This window comes from Sceloporus undulatus, chromosome 2 (genome assembly GCF_019175285.1).
Source record: "Sceloporus undulatus isolate JIND9_A2432 ecotype Alabama chromosome 2, SceUnd_v1.1, whole genome shotgun sequence".
NCBI classification, from domain to species: Eukaryota; Metazoa; Chordata; class Lepidosauria; order Squamata; family Phrynosomatidae; genus Sceloporus; species Sceloporus undulatus.
In genome coordinates this window covers 330,590,682-330,607,441 of record NC_056523.1, presented here as the reverse complement: position 1 = coordinate 330,607,441, position 16,760 = coordinate 330,590,682, and the positions used below count along the sequence as shown (strand labels likewise).

General features: G+C 43.5%; 2 protein-coding genes across 6 annotated transcripts in view; one reads left to right on the top strand and one right to left on the bottom strand.

Moving 5' to 3' along the window:
- LOC121924166 (myogenesis-regulating glycosidase-like) overlaps positions 1–16,760 on the top strand; it is a 718,305-nt gene that overhangs the window by 398,126 nt on the left and 303,419 nt on the right. The gene's annotated exons all lie outside the window — the stretch shown is intronic.
- DNAI1 (dynein axonemal intermediate chain 1) overlaps positions 1–16,760 on the bottom strand; it is a 202,341-nt gene that overhangs the window by 61,310 nt on the left and 124,271 nt on the right. For both annotated transcript variants that reach the window (XM_042455324.1, XM_042455325.1), the window contains exon 19: positions 8,725–8,910. In XM_042455324.1, coding sequence (XP_042311258.1) covers positions 8,725–8,910 — 186 coding nt within the window. The remainder of the gene's footprint in view (positions 1–8,724; positions 8,911–16,760) is intronic.

Here is a 16,760-nt window from a genome sequence, read left to right as displayed (position 1 = left end):
TTCAAGAAGGACGTGGACATGAACTCAGCAGGTTTTCCCTCTACATCTGGGTAGTCAGGTACATGCACACTGATACAGACAGAGGATACAGAGAGCTAGAGATTCCCCTTCAGAAACCTGTGTGCATTTGTTTGCCTCTGTGTGTGAACACACTGCCATGGTGCACCCATGTGCATGCTTCGAAATTCAGAAGACACTGTGTGGCTAGGGGGCTTAAATGTGTGGCAAATTACAATGGTGAGCTTTGTGTTTATGTGGCCAACTCAGGGGTGTGCTGCATGGATCTGCTTGAACATCAACCTCCTCCTTGTTTCCTAACATCTAACCACCAAATTAGGAGGAGTATCTAATACCCCAGGGGACAGGATCAGAATTCAGAATAACTTTAACAGATTAGAAAGCTGGGCTAAAACTAACTAAATTCATTTAGTTAGGGAGAAATGTAAAGTATACAAAGGCAGAAAAAATGACATGCAGAGACATAGGATGGGTGACACCTGGCCTAACAATACTATATATGAAAAGGATTCAGGAGTCTTAGTAGACCACAGTCTGAACATGAGTTAACAGCATGATGCAGCAGCTAAAAAAGCCAATACAGTTCTAGGCTGTATCAACAGGACTATAGTGTCTAGATCAAGGGAAGTAATAGTGCCACTCTATTCAGCTTTGGTCAGACCTCACCAGGAATCCTGAACAGTTCTGAACAACACAATTCAAGAAGGATTTGGACTAGCTAAAGCGTATCCAGAGGAGGGTGACCAAACTGGTGGAAATCATCTCCAAGCCCTACGAGAAACAGCTTAGGGAGCTGGATATGTTTAGCCTTGGGAAGAGGAGGTTAAGAAGGGACATGATAGCCATGTTTAAATATTTGATGGAGCAAGTTTGTTTTCTTTGGTTCCAAAAACTAGGACAAGGAGCAATGGATTCAAACAACAGGAAAAGGGATTCCACCTCAACATTAGGGAGACATACCTGATGGTAAGAGTTGTTTGACAATGGAACACAATCCCTCAGAGAGTGGTGGAGTCACTTTCTTTGGAGATTATTAAGAAGATTATTAAGATTATTGCCATTTGTCATAGGGAGTTTTTTAATAGTGTATTCCTGCATGGCAGAATGGGGTTGGATTGGATGGCCCTTGAGGTTGCTTCAAAGTCTAGGATTCTATGATTTTAACTAGTACAAAATTCTGGGGATAAATAGTAGAATATAGGAGTGCACTGGAAACTGGATTTGACAGCTAATGAGCAAACAACCAACCTGGGGCAGACCTCAACTGATGATCTGGGAACTAATGAATTGTTGAGCAATTCCTGGCAGAGTTGGGTCAAGGTAATATCACGCTCTCCCTACCTAGTTTGCTTCCTGTTGGAGATAGGCAAGTACTTTCAGCCTGATCACTGCTTTTAAAAATGCCATGTTATCAGCAAGAACTAAGTAGGGAGCGGTGTGCTTGTGGACTCTGCCCATGGTGTGATGTAGTCGGTCTTGGCCAACATGTGGGTGGATGGGGGCAAAGTCCACACTGTGGGGTTGGAGCTCAGGGACATCACACACATCCACGGGAACTAATCTGGTCATTCTGTGTGAATGCACATTTGACTCATTGAGCGCATTTGCTCACTTTGATGGCATGTTGGCCACCCATGGCTCAGTCTTTCTGATGAGTGCAGCATGGGTGGAGGGGATGCAGGTGGGCACATCTGCCTAGAAACAGAGGCTGCTGAATCAAACCAGCTGTCTGGGAGGCTAGAAAGAGAATCATTAGAAGCAATACTTTCCTATCACCTGGAAGGCACAGATAAAACAGCTATCAAAGGATGGCAGAGAGTGACAAGAAGCAGCTGCTTCAGGTGAGAATGTTATCTGCCTGACAGCCTCAGCCTTTGAGAGGGATTGGAGGAGCTCTACCTGTTTGAAGACCGGCTGCCTCCCAAATCCCTGGGGTCCATTTTGAAGTGCAAATGGGAAAACGTCATCATGGATTGTGCTGTGTGATGATCGAAGCAAACTCACAAAGCATGTGACTTGCCCAGGGTCACCCAGTGGGTTTCATGGCTGAGCTGGGAATCGAACTCTGGTCTCCAGAATCATAGTCCAACACTCAAATCACTATGGCAATTTCCAATCTGCCATTTTTTTAAAACCAAGAAGTGTGACCATGAGGACTCCTTCTGAACCTCCTTGCCCCTTCTTTCAATGCCACTTAGCTGATGGCTTTGTTCTGTGTAAAATGTGGGTGCAAAATACCATGGCGATATAGCAGGTGGCCAAGCTCTTCATCCCAGTTATATACAAAGAGCTGCCGGAGACAGTCTCTGACAGGCGCTCTGGGGGCACTGTAATTACAGAGACTTCCTCCTGTTCATTAAGGGATCATTCTGAAACGGTTTGTATACAAACCCATCCTTCGAAGGAGCCACTTTTGCTGCCTGTTGCTTGAGTTGGAGACACTGGATACGCTGACAGATGTTCCTCCAAGTGTAACAAGGCTAGTGAGAGACCCAAGTCAAATCACTGTGTATTAGCTGCATCTACACTGGGGAAATAAACCAGTTTGACACCATTTTAACTGCCCTGGCTCATTGCTATGGAATTCTGGGAATTGTAGTTGGTTGTGGCACCAGACAGTGGAATTCCATAACACTGAGCCATGGCAGTTAAAGTGATGTCAAACCAGATTACTTCCCCAGTGCGGATGCAGCCCCCATGGGTTATCCAAAATTAGCTGCTTATGTCTTTTACCCCGGACCATCCATCTATTTAATGCTTCTCACTACTGGGCTTGAACCACCCTTGCTAACCATCTCTGATGTTGTGCTTACCCTTGCTGCTGTCAGAAGCAATTGAGAAAATCAGAGTCAGTGACTATAAAAAGCCTTGTAGCTATTAATACTTCCATACCAGGCAGGAAAGGCTCCTCCAAGCAGACACCCAGGAATCACTCCTAGCCACACAGTGCTTAATTTGCTAACAGCTTACAGCTGCCAAGGCCCCACAGCCAGTTTCCTAACTGTCAGATCCTGCACAGATTTCTTTTCTGTGTGTATGGTGGTTGCATTTCTTTGCTACCAGAGTGTTGGCCAGATGGCAGGAGGGCAATCTGGAACATGTGCAGAGTGCCTTCTCAAACACAAAGAGGGTAATATGTCAGAGCCATTTTGCATTAAAATACAGCCAAGGTGGCATAGTGGTTTGAGTATCAGACAATGACTCTGGGGTCCAGGGTTCGAATCCAAACTTGGAGATGAAATGCAATGGGTGACTTTGGGCAAGTCACATGCTCCCAGGCTCTGGGGAAGGCAATGGCAAACCTCCTGTGAACAAATCGTGACAAGAAAACCCCATGATATAGTCGCCTTAGGGTATCATAGGTAGGAAATGACTTGAAGGCACACAACAAGAACTTGCTTCTAAACCCATTCAACTACGTGTTTTTTCTGTAACACTGACATGTTTGTCTCTTTCTTGTAGGCATCCTTGATGCACCTGGCAGGTAACTTTAGAAGATGCAGGACTAGAGGGACACTATCTTGGTTGGACCAAGCCCACTGCCATCTTATGGGTAGCTATGTAACAGAGCCTGCAAAAACTTAATTTGGGGGGCTGTAATCTTATTTAAGACAACGGGCTGCTGTTACAAGAGAGAAACAGAATGGTTCCCAATTGGCAAAAGGGTCAGGCAAGGTTGCATCCTTTCACCCTATCCCTTCAACTAGTATGTGGAATATATAATATGAAAAGCAGGTTTGGAAACAGTAGCAGGTGGAATGAAAATAGGAGGTAGGAATATCAACCATCTAAGATACACAAACACCATACTACTGGCAGAAAACATCACAGACCTAGAGCAACTACTAAAGAAGATCAAGGAAGAAAGTGCAATGGCAGGCTCAATGCTGAACATAAAGAAAACAAAAATAATGACCATGGAGGAACTACATAAATTCAACCTAGACAATGAGGAAGCAGAAATAATAAAAGTGTTCCCATGCCTTGGATCAAACATTGATCAGAATAGGGACTGTAGTCAAGAAATCAGAAGAAGACTAAGAATGGGGAGGGCAGTTATGAAAGAAGTAGAAAAGATCCTAAAGAACAAAGATCTATAACTAAGCACAAAAGTTAGAATTGCTCAAGCCATTGTATTCCCTATTACCATGTATGGGCAACAGAACAGATTTGGACAATCAAGAAAGTGGATAAGAAGAAAATCAGGTCACTGGAGATGTGATGCTGGAGGAGAATGCTGAGGATCCCATGGGTGACCAAAAAGACAAACAAATGGGTTCTTGAACGGATTAAGCCTAAAATCTCCCTGGAAGCCATGATGATGAAATTGAGGCAGTTGTACTTTGTCCACATCATGAGAAGGCATGACTCACTGGAAAAGACAGTAATGCTGGGAAAGGTGGAGGGATGCAGAAAGAACGGAAGGCTGTATACTAGATGGATGGACTCTATTAAGGAGGTATGAATTTGCAGGACCTGAGCAGAGCAGTGGAGCATAGGGAGTCTTGGAGATGTCTCATCCAAAGGGTTGCCATGGGTTGAGATAACATGAAGGTGGTTACAACAACTACAAAACTCTCAGTTGGGGAATTCTGGAAGCTACAGTGCAAAAAAGTAATTGTTCCAAGTTCTGCTGTGAATGTATAAGGTGGGATGAAATCCAATAAACTCAGAAATCCAATAGCCTCTTCCTTACATCTTTCAGTCACAGCTGAAATGTTATACTGTACAATATGAAACTTGACATTAAAAGGTGTGGTTGCCTAGTGGTAGAAACTCCTTTGCTGAAATTTGAAAACAGCCCTCAGAGAAGAAAAGCAAGAAAAACATTAAGGATGCACCCTGCGCTACAGCTCCACATGTTTCAGGCACTTATGGAGGAGATGTCCCATTTGCATGAGGATCATACATTATTTATCGCAAACTCCTTTTGAGTATCTTGAGGAAAAACAAGGCAGAGAAATTCCTCAACAAACAGTGCTGCCATCTCATTGCCTTCCTATCGAACTAGCCGCCTTTTTTTTCCCCCCCCCCCCCCGGCATATGCTATGAGGATTCTTCCCATAAACTAGATGCAATTGTAATACCAGCCTCTTCAGTTTTAGGAAAGCTTTATAGAAGCTTTTAAGATCTACTGTGGTTTTTTGTTTTGTTTTGTTTTGAAATATTCTTTACTCTGTTATTGACATGAAGCAAAAATAAACCTAAATATGTGATGAGATCGTACTACCATTATACCCATAACATTTCTTACTTAATAAAATAAAATATACAACTTGCTCTCATATTCTGCCTATTGTTCAATCTAATTCTACATTCCTTTACTGATAATTATGAATCCTATTATATATTTCCAAATTCCTATCTAGTTAGTTGAACTGTCTAATTGTTTTGCTTTTCCTGAATCTCTATTAATTTCAATATCATAATCATAATAATAATAATAGTTTATTTCTATCCCGCTTTTCCAATTCAGATCAAAGTGGCGTACAAATCCAGATAAAATTACAATAATCAATAAAACAGATAAAACAATGTACTCCTTCTTATCTTTATGTCTACTCTTTTGCTCCTTTTCTTCTCCAGCTTTTGCCTACATTTTCAAATTTACTTATCCATTTCAAATTATTTCCCCCTTCTTCTAATTGTTTTTATCCAATCTCTTCAGTGGCTAATCTTGGCCATTTTCTTCTCCAATATTTTTATTGGCTTCCAGTCTTCCTCAGTCTGTTATGCTGGTCTATCTAGGGCCGCATGGCTCAATGCTATGGAATCCTGGGAACTGTAGTTTTGTGAGACATTGTCTTCTTTGTCAGAGAGCTCTGATGTCACAAAAACTACAATTCCCAGGATTCCATAGCATTGAGCCATGACAGTTAAAGCAATGTCAAACTGCATTAATTCTGTAGTGTGGCAGCAGCCCTTGAGGAAAAGAGAGCCCTCTAGGTAGCAGCTCCAGCCGAAAGAGAGTAAGCTGCATCAGTGTGTTGGAAAGATGGCAAAAGTTAGTGACAAGGAGGAAAGCACAAGCTAGGAGAGGATGCAGTAGTTGGATTTTGCCTGAGCCTCCTGGGAAGGGCAAGATTCTACCTTCTCCTCTCCTCCTGCTCAGTTGATGGGGGACAAACTACTTTTGCACTTTAAACCCAGTTTGCAGAAATTGAAGCAAGCCGAGAACAAAGGAGGAAAGTTGACAAAGGGGAGAGAAACTGAGGCATTTTAGAAGCAGCTGGAAAAGTGGAACAGCAGAGGATTAATCAGGACTGTCTCTGGCAATTCAGGGCAGTTAGAAGGTATGTAAATAGGGACATACCAGACTGAGCCCTATAAATAGCTGCCTTGAATCCCATTATGAGAGAAAGGTGGGATAAAAATCCAATAAATAAATAAATAACATTCTTGCAGCAGAATACTTCTAAACCAGTTCTGTATATCCCTTTCCTGACTCCTGTCTAGGATTTGTGATCTGCCTGAAGACTTGCATCTGCATCTCCCTCTCTTCCTGCCTCTGCATTCATCTTACAACAGAGAATCAGGGGCTGGCATATCTTGTGCCATCTCCTTCTCACCTTCCCTCTTTAAAAAATACATTGAAAGCAGGATGGAAAAACTGGTCTGGCATATATGCACCCCTTCTCTTCTGGCCTGCAAAAGTGAATTCATAGTATTTTTATTCCATTTACCGGTATATGTATATAGACTTTTCCACACAGAGTAGAAGGGTACAACTACATCTCAAGTTTGTTCTTCTCCCCAGAAAAGCATCACTGGGAACTTCTTTTTGTAAAGTTTGTTAGGCCTTTATATGTACATTCCTATAGAGCCAAAAATCACATGGAAAGAATAGGAATAGGTTCTGATACCTCAAAAAATAAGATCAATTCATCGTGATTTGGGAAACTTTTTATTCAAAGCTAGAGTGTGCACATGTGAAATTATACAACTGAGGTCAGGTAAGCCTTGCATAGGTTGACAAAAACTGTTTTGAACCTTCTGGAGACCATTTAAAAGCATCTCTCAGAACGTACCCAGATATGACTTTTTCCTTCACCAGCTTCCACTTTTCTTAAGATTTCCATTTTGGTGGTCAGTTTCATAGCTCTATGTTTTTATGTTGTTTGTTTAGCATGATGGAGGTGTTGGTGAGCCAGACTTGCATGCGCTCCTCTTTTCTCTATTTATTGCTGTTTACTCACTGAGTAAGGGATTCTGGAGGCAGCTCCTGCTTACCTTGCCTGTTGCAGCACACACACACAGCTACAATAAAACCGATTAGAGCAGAGTCCCATTCTTTCCCAGCTCAAGTTGTATTGTATTGTTAGCTACAGATGAATTGCTGCAACCCGACACAAAAAAGTCTATGGAGTTTATCACATGGGAGGAATTGCTCTTAATTTCGAATGAAAAGAAAGTGGGGCCAGAATGCATTCATATGAATTCTCTAGTTCAGCGAATTTACGTGAATTCAAATTGCGTTCGAACTGGTTTCCCATTGCCCGAAAATAGCTTGTCATTGCCCGAAATTGCATGTGGTAGTTTATCACGCAATAATGTGAAACCCCATGATTGTGTTTGGAATGACTTCCCATTGCCCGAAATTGCGTGTGGTAGTCTAACACACAATAACATGAAATCCCATGATTGCATTCAGATTGCCATTGGATTATACTTCCAATTTCCCTTGTCTGATAAACTCCTATGTTCCTCCAGCCCTCCTTCACCATCCTCCCAATGCCAATGTTGCTACTAAGCTTCCAGCAAGCCAGAGGATAAGCAGGAAAAGGTGTGTTGTGTGGTCATAAAAAGGCTTTGTAAAAAGGAATTTCACTATCAGAGCCTTGGTTAACCAGATATGCTTGTATTGTTCTTGGTTACTGAGCTAATGCAAGGCCAGCAGAGGCTAGTTTTTAGCCCCACAAGTCAGGACTCAGCCACCACCAAGAGATGCCTCCCCAGACTTTGGGAAGCTTCAATCTAGTTGTTAAGACAGTCGCAGCTAGCAGCATTGTGAGAAGGTGCTCCCTCTGACAAAGGAGATAAGGAGCCTTATCATATGAGAAAACAAAACAGAAATTGAGCTGCAGAGTAGCGGGTTTCTCTATTCCTTCCTACATGATGTTGTAGCACTTCAGTTCTCTTCCCAAGGGAGACAGTTGTAAACATGAGTCTATTGTCGAATGGATTTTTCCAACTAGAAAAAAGATGTGCCTTTACCACAATCTCCTGTGGGATGAGAACTGAAGTACTACGACATCATGTTGTAAGAAACAGAGAAAGTTGCTACCTTCCAGCTCTGTTTCTGTTTTGTTTTCTCATGTGATAAAGCTCAAAGACTTCCAAGAATTCAAAGAGGAGGAGAATTACCCCAGTCCTGTCCCTGCAAGAGCCAAACCAAGATGATAAGCAAGATCATGAACACACAAGAAGAGTCCTGCAGAACAAGACTTAAGTCCTGTCTAAACCACATCATTTCAGCTCCTGATGGCCAGTTTGGACATGCTCAGATTCCTCCCATGGGTGGGGAACAGCCCCCCTATTTGCAAGGTGACTACTGGCAGCTCTCACTGGCTGACATTCAAAGCTCTTTGTCCTTTATCTCAACTGAATAGTGGCATTCACCTTCCTCAGCAGTGTGACTGGCACGCTCCTCTCAGGTCTGGCATGCCTGCCACCAACATAACCAGACTCAACCATGAAGCATCTTACCTTGGGCATCTTGCGGAGGTTGGGAGAAAGCTTCAGACACGTGACATGGCCTCGCTCATCTCCAATGATGACAATGGGATAGATGGCATTGAACTGGATGTGAGTGATCTTGTTCCTTTTCTTAGAAGCCACTGGCTGGTTGCAGATGGGTTCATACTTGTTGATGCTCAGATCAAAGACATGGGCCTGGCAGGGAAACCAAAGAAGAAGATGCAAAAATGGTTAAAGCCACAGGAAGGACAGGAGGGGAAATGCCTCTGAACAAATTGTGCCAAGAAAACCTTGTGATAGGGCCACATTAGGGTTGCCATAAGTCAGAAACAACTTGAAGGCACAGATCAATAGCAATGGCTGGCCAACGTGTGGTAAAGTAGTGCTTTTCATACTATCTGAGTTAGAGGACTGGCAACTATCCCCCCCCCCCCCCATTGTGCCAAGGACCAGCTGTTCTGACCATCAAGAGTTATAAACAGGGAAGTACCCTACAGATCATGGGTCCACCAGCACTTCCCCTTAAGAGAAGATGCTCCCTATGTCAGCCTTCTCCAACCTTGTGCCCTCCAAATGTGTTTCAGAAAAGATAACATTTAATTTGTTTTAGTAGTCTTAGAAATTCGTTTCAGGCTAGCACTCTTCCAGCACTCAGCCCAAATACAATGATCTCCCCTATCACCATGGCTAGCCCTTCTGGCCTCTGCAAGGTTGCTAGGTCTGGAGGGCCAACACTCGGAGGAGTCCAGGCCCAGAGATGACGCTCCAAGCCCTCATATCTGGAAGCTTAATATCCCAGTGAAGGCCAAGTGCTCCCCTCTTTTCAGCACTGCAGGAAGTGGTTCTGCTTGCATTAGCAGAAAATGCAAACCAGAGCATTAAACAGAAGAAGACTATCCCTGCTCCATGCACACACACACACACACACACACACACACACACACACACACACACGAACAAGGACATCATGCTGTTATGGTTGGAAGCTGTCACCAACATAGGACTAAGAGAGAAGAAAAGGCTTTTAATTTTTAAAAAAAATCACTGGGAACTGCCGTCTTTAGTATCGCAGACACTTAATTGCCGGATTTTGTGTCTAAAATAATCAGGCAATCAGACTGTAAGCTGAGCTCCACGGAGGGATTTAAGTGGCGGCTGCTGGCATGGCAAATGCCACCAAGGACATCCGCTCGCTGCCTGGGCTGCAGTGGGTTGCTCGGCTATTTGGGCAGACTCATACAATCCCAAGAGGTGCTGGGAAGATAATTAATGGGAGAGGATCACGGAGAGGGAAAGAGCTTGGTGAGCGAATGGGTTTCACAGCAGAGAAAGTAGGCAACAAAAAAGTGCTAATGTGGCAAAGGAAGAAAGGAGAGGCCTGGGTATTTTCTTCTCCCATGAAGTGCCGAGTTCTGCTTCCATGCCAGGATGGAGAGGATCTCTAAATGGATGCATGCTACAGGCAGTTACTCTCCCTATAAAACCATTCTGCAAGCCAGTGTTGTCCAAAACTTTGGGACTACAACTCCCAGAATTCCTGACAATTGACTACATTGAGATTGATCATTGAAAACCTAAACATCTGGAAGGAGCCCACTGAGCACTCACAAATACTTGCTTTTCACCTTGGAGAGAAGTGATTAGAAGGGTGCCTCAGGATGCCGTCCTGGGCATGATGTGGCTCAATAACTTTTTAAAAGGACTTAGATGATGGGTTAGAAGGCACAGCTATCAAATGTACAGATGGCACCAAACTGCAGGGAGGGGGAGGGGGAGGGGGAGGGGGAGGGGGAAGTGAATACCCCAAAGGATAGGTTTAAAATTCAAAATGGCCTTGGAAAGGTAGGCAAAGCTAATACAAAGAATATCAACAGTGATAAATGCATGCACTACATCAAGGCAGAAAGAATGAAATGCACAAATATAGGATGACTTGGCTTGAGAGTAGTACATGTGAAAAGGACCTAGGGGCCTTAGTAGACCACAAGCAAATAATGAGTCAACAGGGTGATGCACCAGCCAAAAAAGCCAATGCAATTCAAGGCTGCATCAGAAGGAGTACAGAGTCCCGATCAAGGGAGGTAATAGTGCTACTCTGTTCAGCTTTGGCCAAATCTCATATGGCATATGGAGTGCAACTATATGCACCACATAGAAGGTGTCTAGAGAAGGGAGACCAAAATGGTGAAAGATCTGGAAACCACCAAGCCCTATGAGGAACAGCTCATGGATCTGAGTATGTTTATCAGGGAGAAGAGAAGATGGAGAAGTGATGTGATAGCCATCTTTAAATATCTGAATGGATGCTGTGTAGAAGATAGAGTAACCTTGTTTTCTGCTGCTCTGGAGACTAAGACGTGCATCAATAGACTCAAATTACAAGAAAAGATCCCACCTCAACATTAGAACCTCTTTACGGTTAGAATTATTGAACAGTCGAACAGATTGCTTCGGAGAAGAGTGGACTCTTCATCTCTGAAGGTGTGATAGGATAAGTGTAGTTGTATAAATTTGTTTGTAAAGATGTATACATAAAATAGGTGTGGAAGATATGTAAATGTGTGAGAATATGGAAAATAAAAATTAATTTTAAAAAATCTTTTAGAGAGTCCTTGAAATCTTACTCTGAAATGCTTCTGGGGCTGATTTCGCTTTCTTTCACTATCCTGCACTGTCTTACTATTTGGTGGTGAAACTTATAAATCTCTCTCTCTCTCTCTTTTCAAAAAACCTGTTGGGGTAGCCATTCTCTCCTTTCCTCTCTGTTTTGCAGTTAATAAATCTTCAGTAAGGGATCCTGGAGGCAGCTGCTGTTTTCCTTGCCTGCTGTAGATAGATGCACACAGATAGAGCAGGATCTTGCCTTTTCCCAGCTCAAACTTTATTTATTTTATTCATATCGTACTTTTCTCTCAATGCAGGACTCAAAGTGCATCATGTACTGTGGAGATGCTCCTGCAACCCAACACTAATAATAATAATAATAATAATAATAATAATAATAATAATAATACTTATTTGGATCCCAACTCTCCCTGTATTGGATCGAGGCGGGAAACAACAAACATAAGAACAATAAAAATAAAACACAACAAACCACAAATAAAAACATAGCAAAACCTATAAAATCCTATTCCCTATTTCCCTCCCACCTTAAAATACCATTAAAAACAACAATTCCCAACTGGAGAGTGAACATTCCCAGGAGGTCAATTTGGGAATGCCGGCCGGAAGAGATCCGTTTTTATTGCCTTCTTAAAGGCCTCCAAAGATGTTATAAGGCAGATCTCCTCCGGCAGGTCATTCCAGATTTTTGGAGCAGCAACAGAAAGCATCCTCTGGGAAGTTGTTACCAGTCTGGTTTTCTTAGACTGCAAGAGATTCTTCCCAGAGGACCTGAGAGTGCGGGAAGGATGTCTGTATTTCTCTAGTCCTCTTTCCCCATCAATGATACTAAAAAGCTTTAGGGAGTGCTGGATGGGCATAAAAGGCCTTTGCATAAAGGAGCTTCACAGAGGCCTTGCTAGTTGTGGTACACACATACCTGGCCTTGGAGAGAAACTACTTGCATTGCCAATTTTGCTCTGGTGCCTCTGTTTCTGGCCCTGCCCATCACTCCCCCATAGAAGCCTGGGTAGCTCCCCAGGGGTTGTTTTGAAGCAAGCATCCACTGACAAACACAAATGGCTTTGGGGCTGCACTCATTCCAGCAACACAACAGCCGCACACACCAGCGGAAGCCCAAGGGGGTGGCTGAGCATTCACAACTGCTCAGAAGGTTACAGATAATCAAGCTGCTGGACATTTCAGCCCAAAGCACTGGATTCGGCAAAGTCTCAAAGAGGAAAGGGAAGCTTATGTTGTGGTTGTTTATTGACCAGGTTGTGGAAATGAATGGTCTTTTTTATTGTTTCCTACAGAGACCTGAGAACGCTTTGGGAGACAAAACAGAAATCCACTGAGCACTACTCCTGAAATAGGGAGATAAAGGCAGAATTGAAGAAGTGAAGGGAAATTCCATGCATTCAAGGAAGCAAACTGAAAGTGAAGCATTGGATTGAAAATGGTTCCTCTTTAGAACTACTGCCAATTTCCCAAACATCTAAAGGTTGGTTTGAAACTATTCTTACCACGCTGCAAAGAATTATGGGGCACCTCTCTTGGATGGCACAGTACAGTTGAAAGGTAGATGACTGATACCTTAGGAAGGCCCTGTTTGGATTTTCAGAGAGGTTCTGTTATCAAGTCTGGAATTTTATAAAAATACCCCCACAAATCCCTATCCTAAAATGCATCTGTGGAGATAATCAGGTGGCCCTCTCTTCCCTGGCATCACTTGATCATAGAGGCCTCCATGCAAGTTCTGCATCTATAGGGTGAAGTATGTCTCCTTATGACCCTAATGGAAAGGCATTATGGGAGCTGCCCCGATCTGAAAGCAGAGAGACCACGTAGGCAGCCAGCCTTAGTTAGGAGTTGCAAACAGGAAGATTCCTTCACACCTAGGAGACAGATTTATGACTGGGAGATGTTTCACAGATACAAGCCATTCCGGTATCAATCGTTTTCCCATGGCAGAGGGTGCCTATGGATCAAGTGATGCGTAAATTTGGTTTTGATTTGATGGAGGACAACAGCCTCCACTGAGTACATGACTAGGAATCTATTTAAGGTTCAGTTTTTCCTTTGTTCCCTGTTCCATGTTGGTGGCAGGCAGGCACTCTGTCAGTCTGCTTCTCCTGGCGTGGTTCCACGCACCCCTTTCCCCATTTTCCTTCAGTGTTGCTGCATCTACCTTGATTCCTAGGGAAACCATCTCAGGCAAGTATACCATTAGAAGGCCTTGTGTTCTCTTTCCATTTTTCCTCCCTTTCTTCTATTAAGTCTTGAGTGATTGTATGAGTGAATGTATGTGTGTGAGTGTGTCCCCCTGTGCATCAATAAACTAGCTTAAAATTCAAAGACTTTGCTTTTGCGTCAGTTCCTGGAAGTTCTGGTCCGTTGGTAGATAGGCTGGGATTCAGTCCGAAAAGGGTACTTGTAAGGAGCCCTATACTGGCGTGTTGAGCTAATTAATATTCCCCAAAATTTGAGCCGATATCCTTACAGTTCCTAGGATGTTCTATAAGGAAAGGGTCCATGTACTCTTTGTGCTTGTCTGATGCACCAGGCATACACCACACTCCCTTCTGGAGACATTCTGAAAGATCACATGAGAAGCTAAGACAAATGGGCGGGTAGGTGGGTGCACATGCCTTCAAGTCACCAGCCAGTCATAAAGACCCCATGAATTTCCTAGGGTTTTCTTAAGCAAGGAATCCTCAGAGATGGTTTTGCCAGTTCCTTCTTAGCCTATAGCACCCAGTATTCATTCACTGGCAGTCTCCCTTCTAAGTACTAACCTGATCTGACCCTGATTAGCTTCCACGATCAGACTGGATCTGGTGCTTTTGGAGTATTTAGGCTAAGATAAAGATACCCTGTGAAAGCATCCAAGCCTGAGGCTGCAAGACACAACTGACAGAGTCTGGCCAAGAGGAACAACCTATGGCACTTCCTAGATCACTGCATCGCAGCAACAAAATCATCTTGTTTAAAACAGATCCAAAGATTGCTGAATCAGTACCAGGAGGGCTCATGGAGACAGAGGGAAGAGAAATATAAATTAATCTTTCTGGTGGAGGAAATGAGTGTATGGATCTCTGTCTTTAGAGAGCCAATGTAGTGGTTTGAAACTGGACTAGGACTATGAGAGAGCAGGGTTCAAATCATGGCCCAGTAACTGAAACCCTATCAGGGTTTTCTTGTCCAGCATATTTTAGAGTTTCTCATTCTTTTGTGGTGGACATATTTCCAACTTTCAACATTTAACATAAAAGACCTTTGATGTACTATTCAAGAAAGAACAGAACTTCCAACTGTTTTAGGAAATGTCCACATGGGTCAAATAAACCGGTTTCCACTTGCCCCCACAGAGCCCTGTTTTCATGACACAGGATCAAGGTCCTGATTCAACTGCAGACTGTCTTCATGACATGAGAGCAATTCTACATCAAATCCAAGTCATGTCTCCTTTCAACCAAATTAAAAAGATTTACCTTTTGCTGCAAATTTTTCAATCCAGAGCACTCCAGAATGACTCCACGAGGTTGTCCATACATGTCCTGCTGTGCCACTTAGTACCACGGATGTGAGCTGATACCTCTAAGGTCTCAACAAGACACCCAGCCAGGTGATCAATACTGGGTGCTGTGTTTTCAACTTCAGAGGTAGCAACCTGCACCGGCAGTGTCAGTGTTAGGCAGCATAGTGTGTGATGTATGTGTAGACTCATTGCTCCAGAGTGCAAAGGTAATGGAGGGAATCCACGGCAGCTTTGAGTATTCTGGACAGTAGACCCACCCTTAATTAACCTTTACAGATAACTTATTTAAAAGATCCCAGTCTACCAAAACAAAGTTAGGCCCAGTACATACGGGCAGGAAGCGGCGTGCTGGCGCCGATTCTAGGGTTCGGGAGCACACAGCAACTGCATGCTCCCAAATCCACATGGGGGCTGCCATGATTACATACGTGATGCACAGCGTATGGACATTACTGGCAGGAAGGGGCATCATAGGGCTGTGTCGCAGTCCTTATGACATTTCAAAAAAGAGGCCACTCTAGGCGGCTTCTTCCTGCCTGCGCATTGTTGCTGTGCGGTTCGTTTGCTGCAGCAATAATGCATAGCAAAGAGAGGCGGCATTTCGCCGCCCATCTGTCCAGGGCCTTAGTCTCTCAACTGCCTTCCTAAATGTTGCTGCATAATTGAACAAGGCCACCATGACTGCTAAAAGTTTCTACTCCTTTTGTTGATTTCTAGCATGTTGGATCACAGCCACCTGAAATTGTAAACTACCCATAGACTATTAATTAACTAATTAATTAATCAACTGGATTTATACCTTGCCTTTCTCCCAAAATGGGATTCAAGGTGTCAAAGCATATTGCTTTGCCTCGATTCTGCTGCATTCCTCCACTGAAGTTAATGCAGAGTGAAATTATTACTATCTCAGTCATTCCAGATGTTTGGGGTTTTTTACAGGGTGCACATGTGTTTTCTATTAATCGTTGGTGGTTAGCCTTGTGAGAGCAGTGTGGCAGAAAGCCAAGCCTCAAAATAATATGAGTTATTAAGCGAGTGAGTGGAAGGCCAGTGTGCCACCGGATCGCCTCGGACCTCCACAAGAATCAAGAATGAGTCAGAAATGAAGACAATAGCAACCGACCAAAGATTTGGTAACCTGGCAACAATGGATGAAATCGATATAGCATGGAAAGGTGAGAGATGATTTAATACAGAGATGCCCTTTCTCTTGTGACAGGCATCGCACCGTCTAGCTTCCGCTTGCCTTGGGACAGGTCCTTTCCCCCTTTCCAGCTTGCTGAAGCAAAGCACAGAGAGCAGTCTGACAAAACCTGCCAGGATTTCAAACCAGGAGGCTCTCAAAGAATGAGGGCAATGCATTCCAGCTGTAGACCCCAGTTGGCTTGCAGGAGCATAAGAACATAAAAGGACCCATTCTGCTCAGAATGAAAGCTTGTATAGTCCAACATGCCAGTTCTGCGGTAGTCAATAAGTTGCCCCAATGGGAAAGATGGCAGCAGGACATGGGTGCAAGAGCATCCTTCCATACCCTCCAACCGTCACAGTATGTCAGGAACAACCCCTGTTAATCTTCTACCATCCCACTTTCTCTGCTGCTTTAAAAATGTCCCATTTTCTTTTTCCTCCCCACATTTGCCCTCTTTGTCCTAGGCTTACATCAGTTCCTGCAAACTGAGGGTGTATCCACACTGTAAAAATAATCCAGTTTGACACCGCTTTAACTGCCATGGTTCAATGCTATGGAATTCTGGAGAATGTAGTTTCTTGCAGAGCTCTGGTGCCTCAACCAACTACACTTTTCAGACTTCCATAGCATTGAATCATGGCAGTGAAAGTAGTGTCAAACAGGATTATTTCTGCAGTGCGGATGCACCCTGAGTTCAAAGTGCAGAAGTAC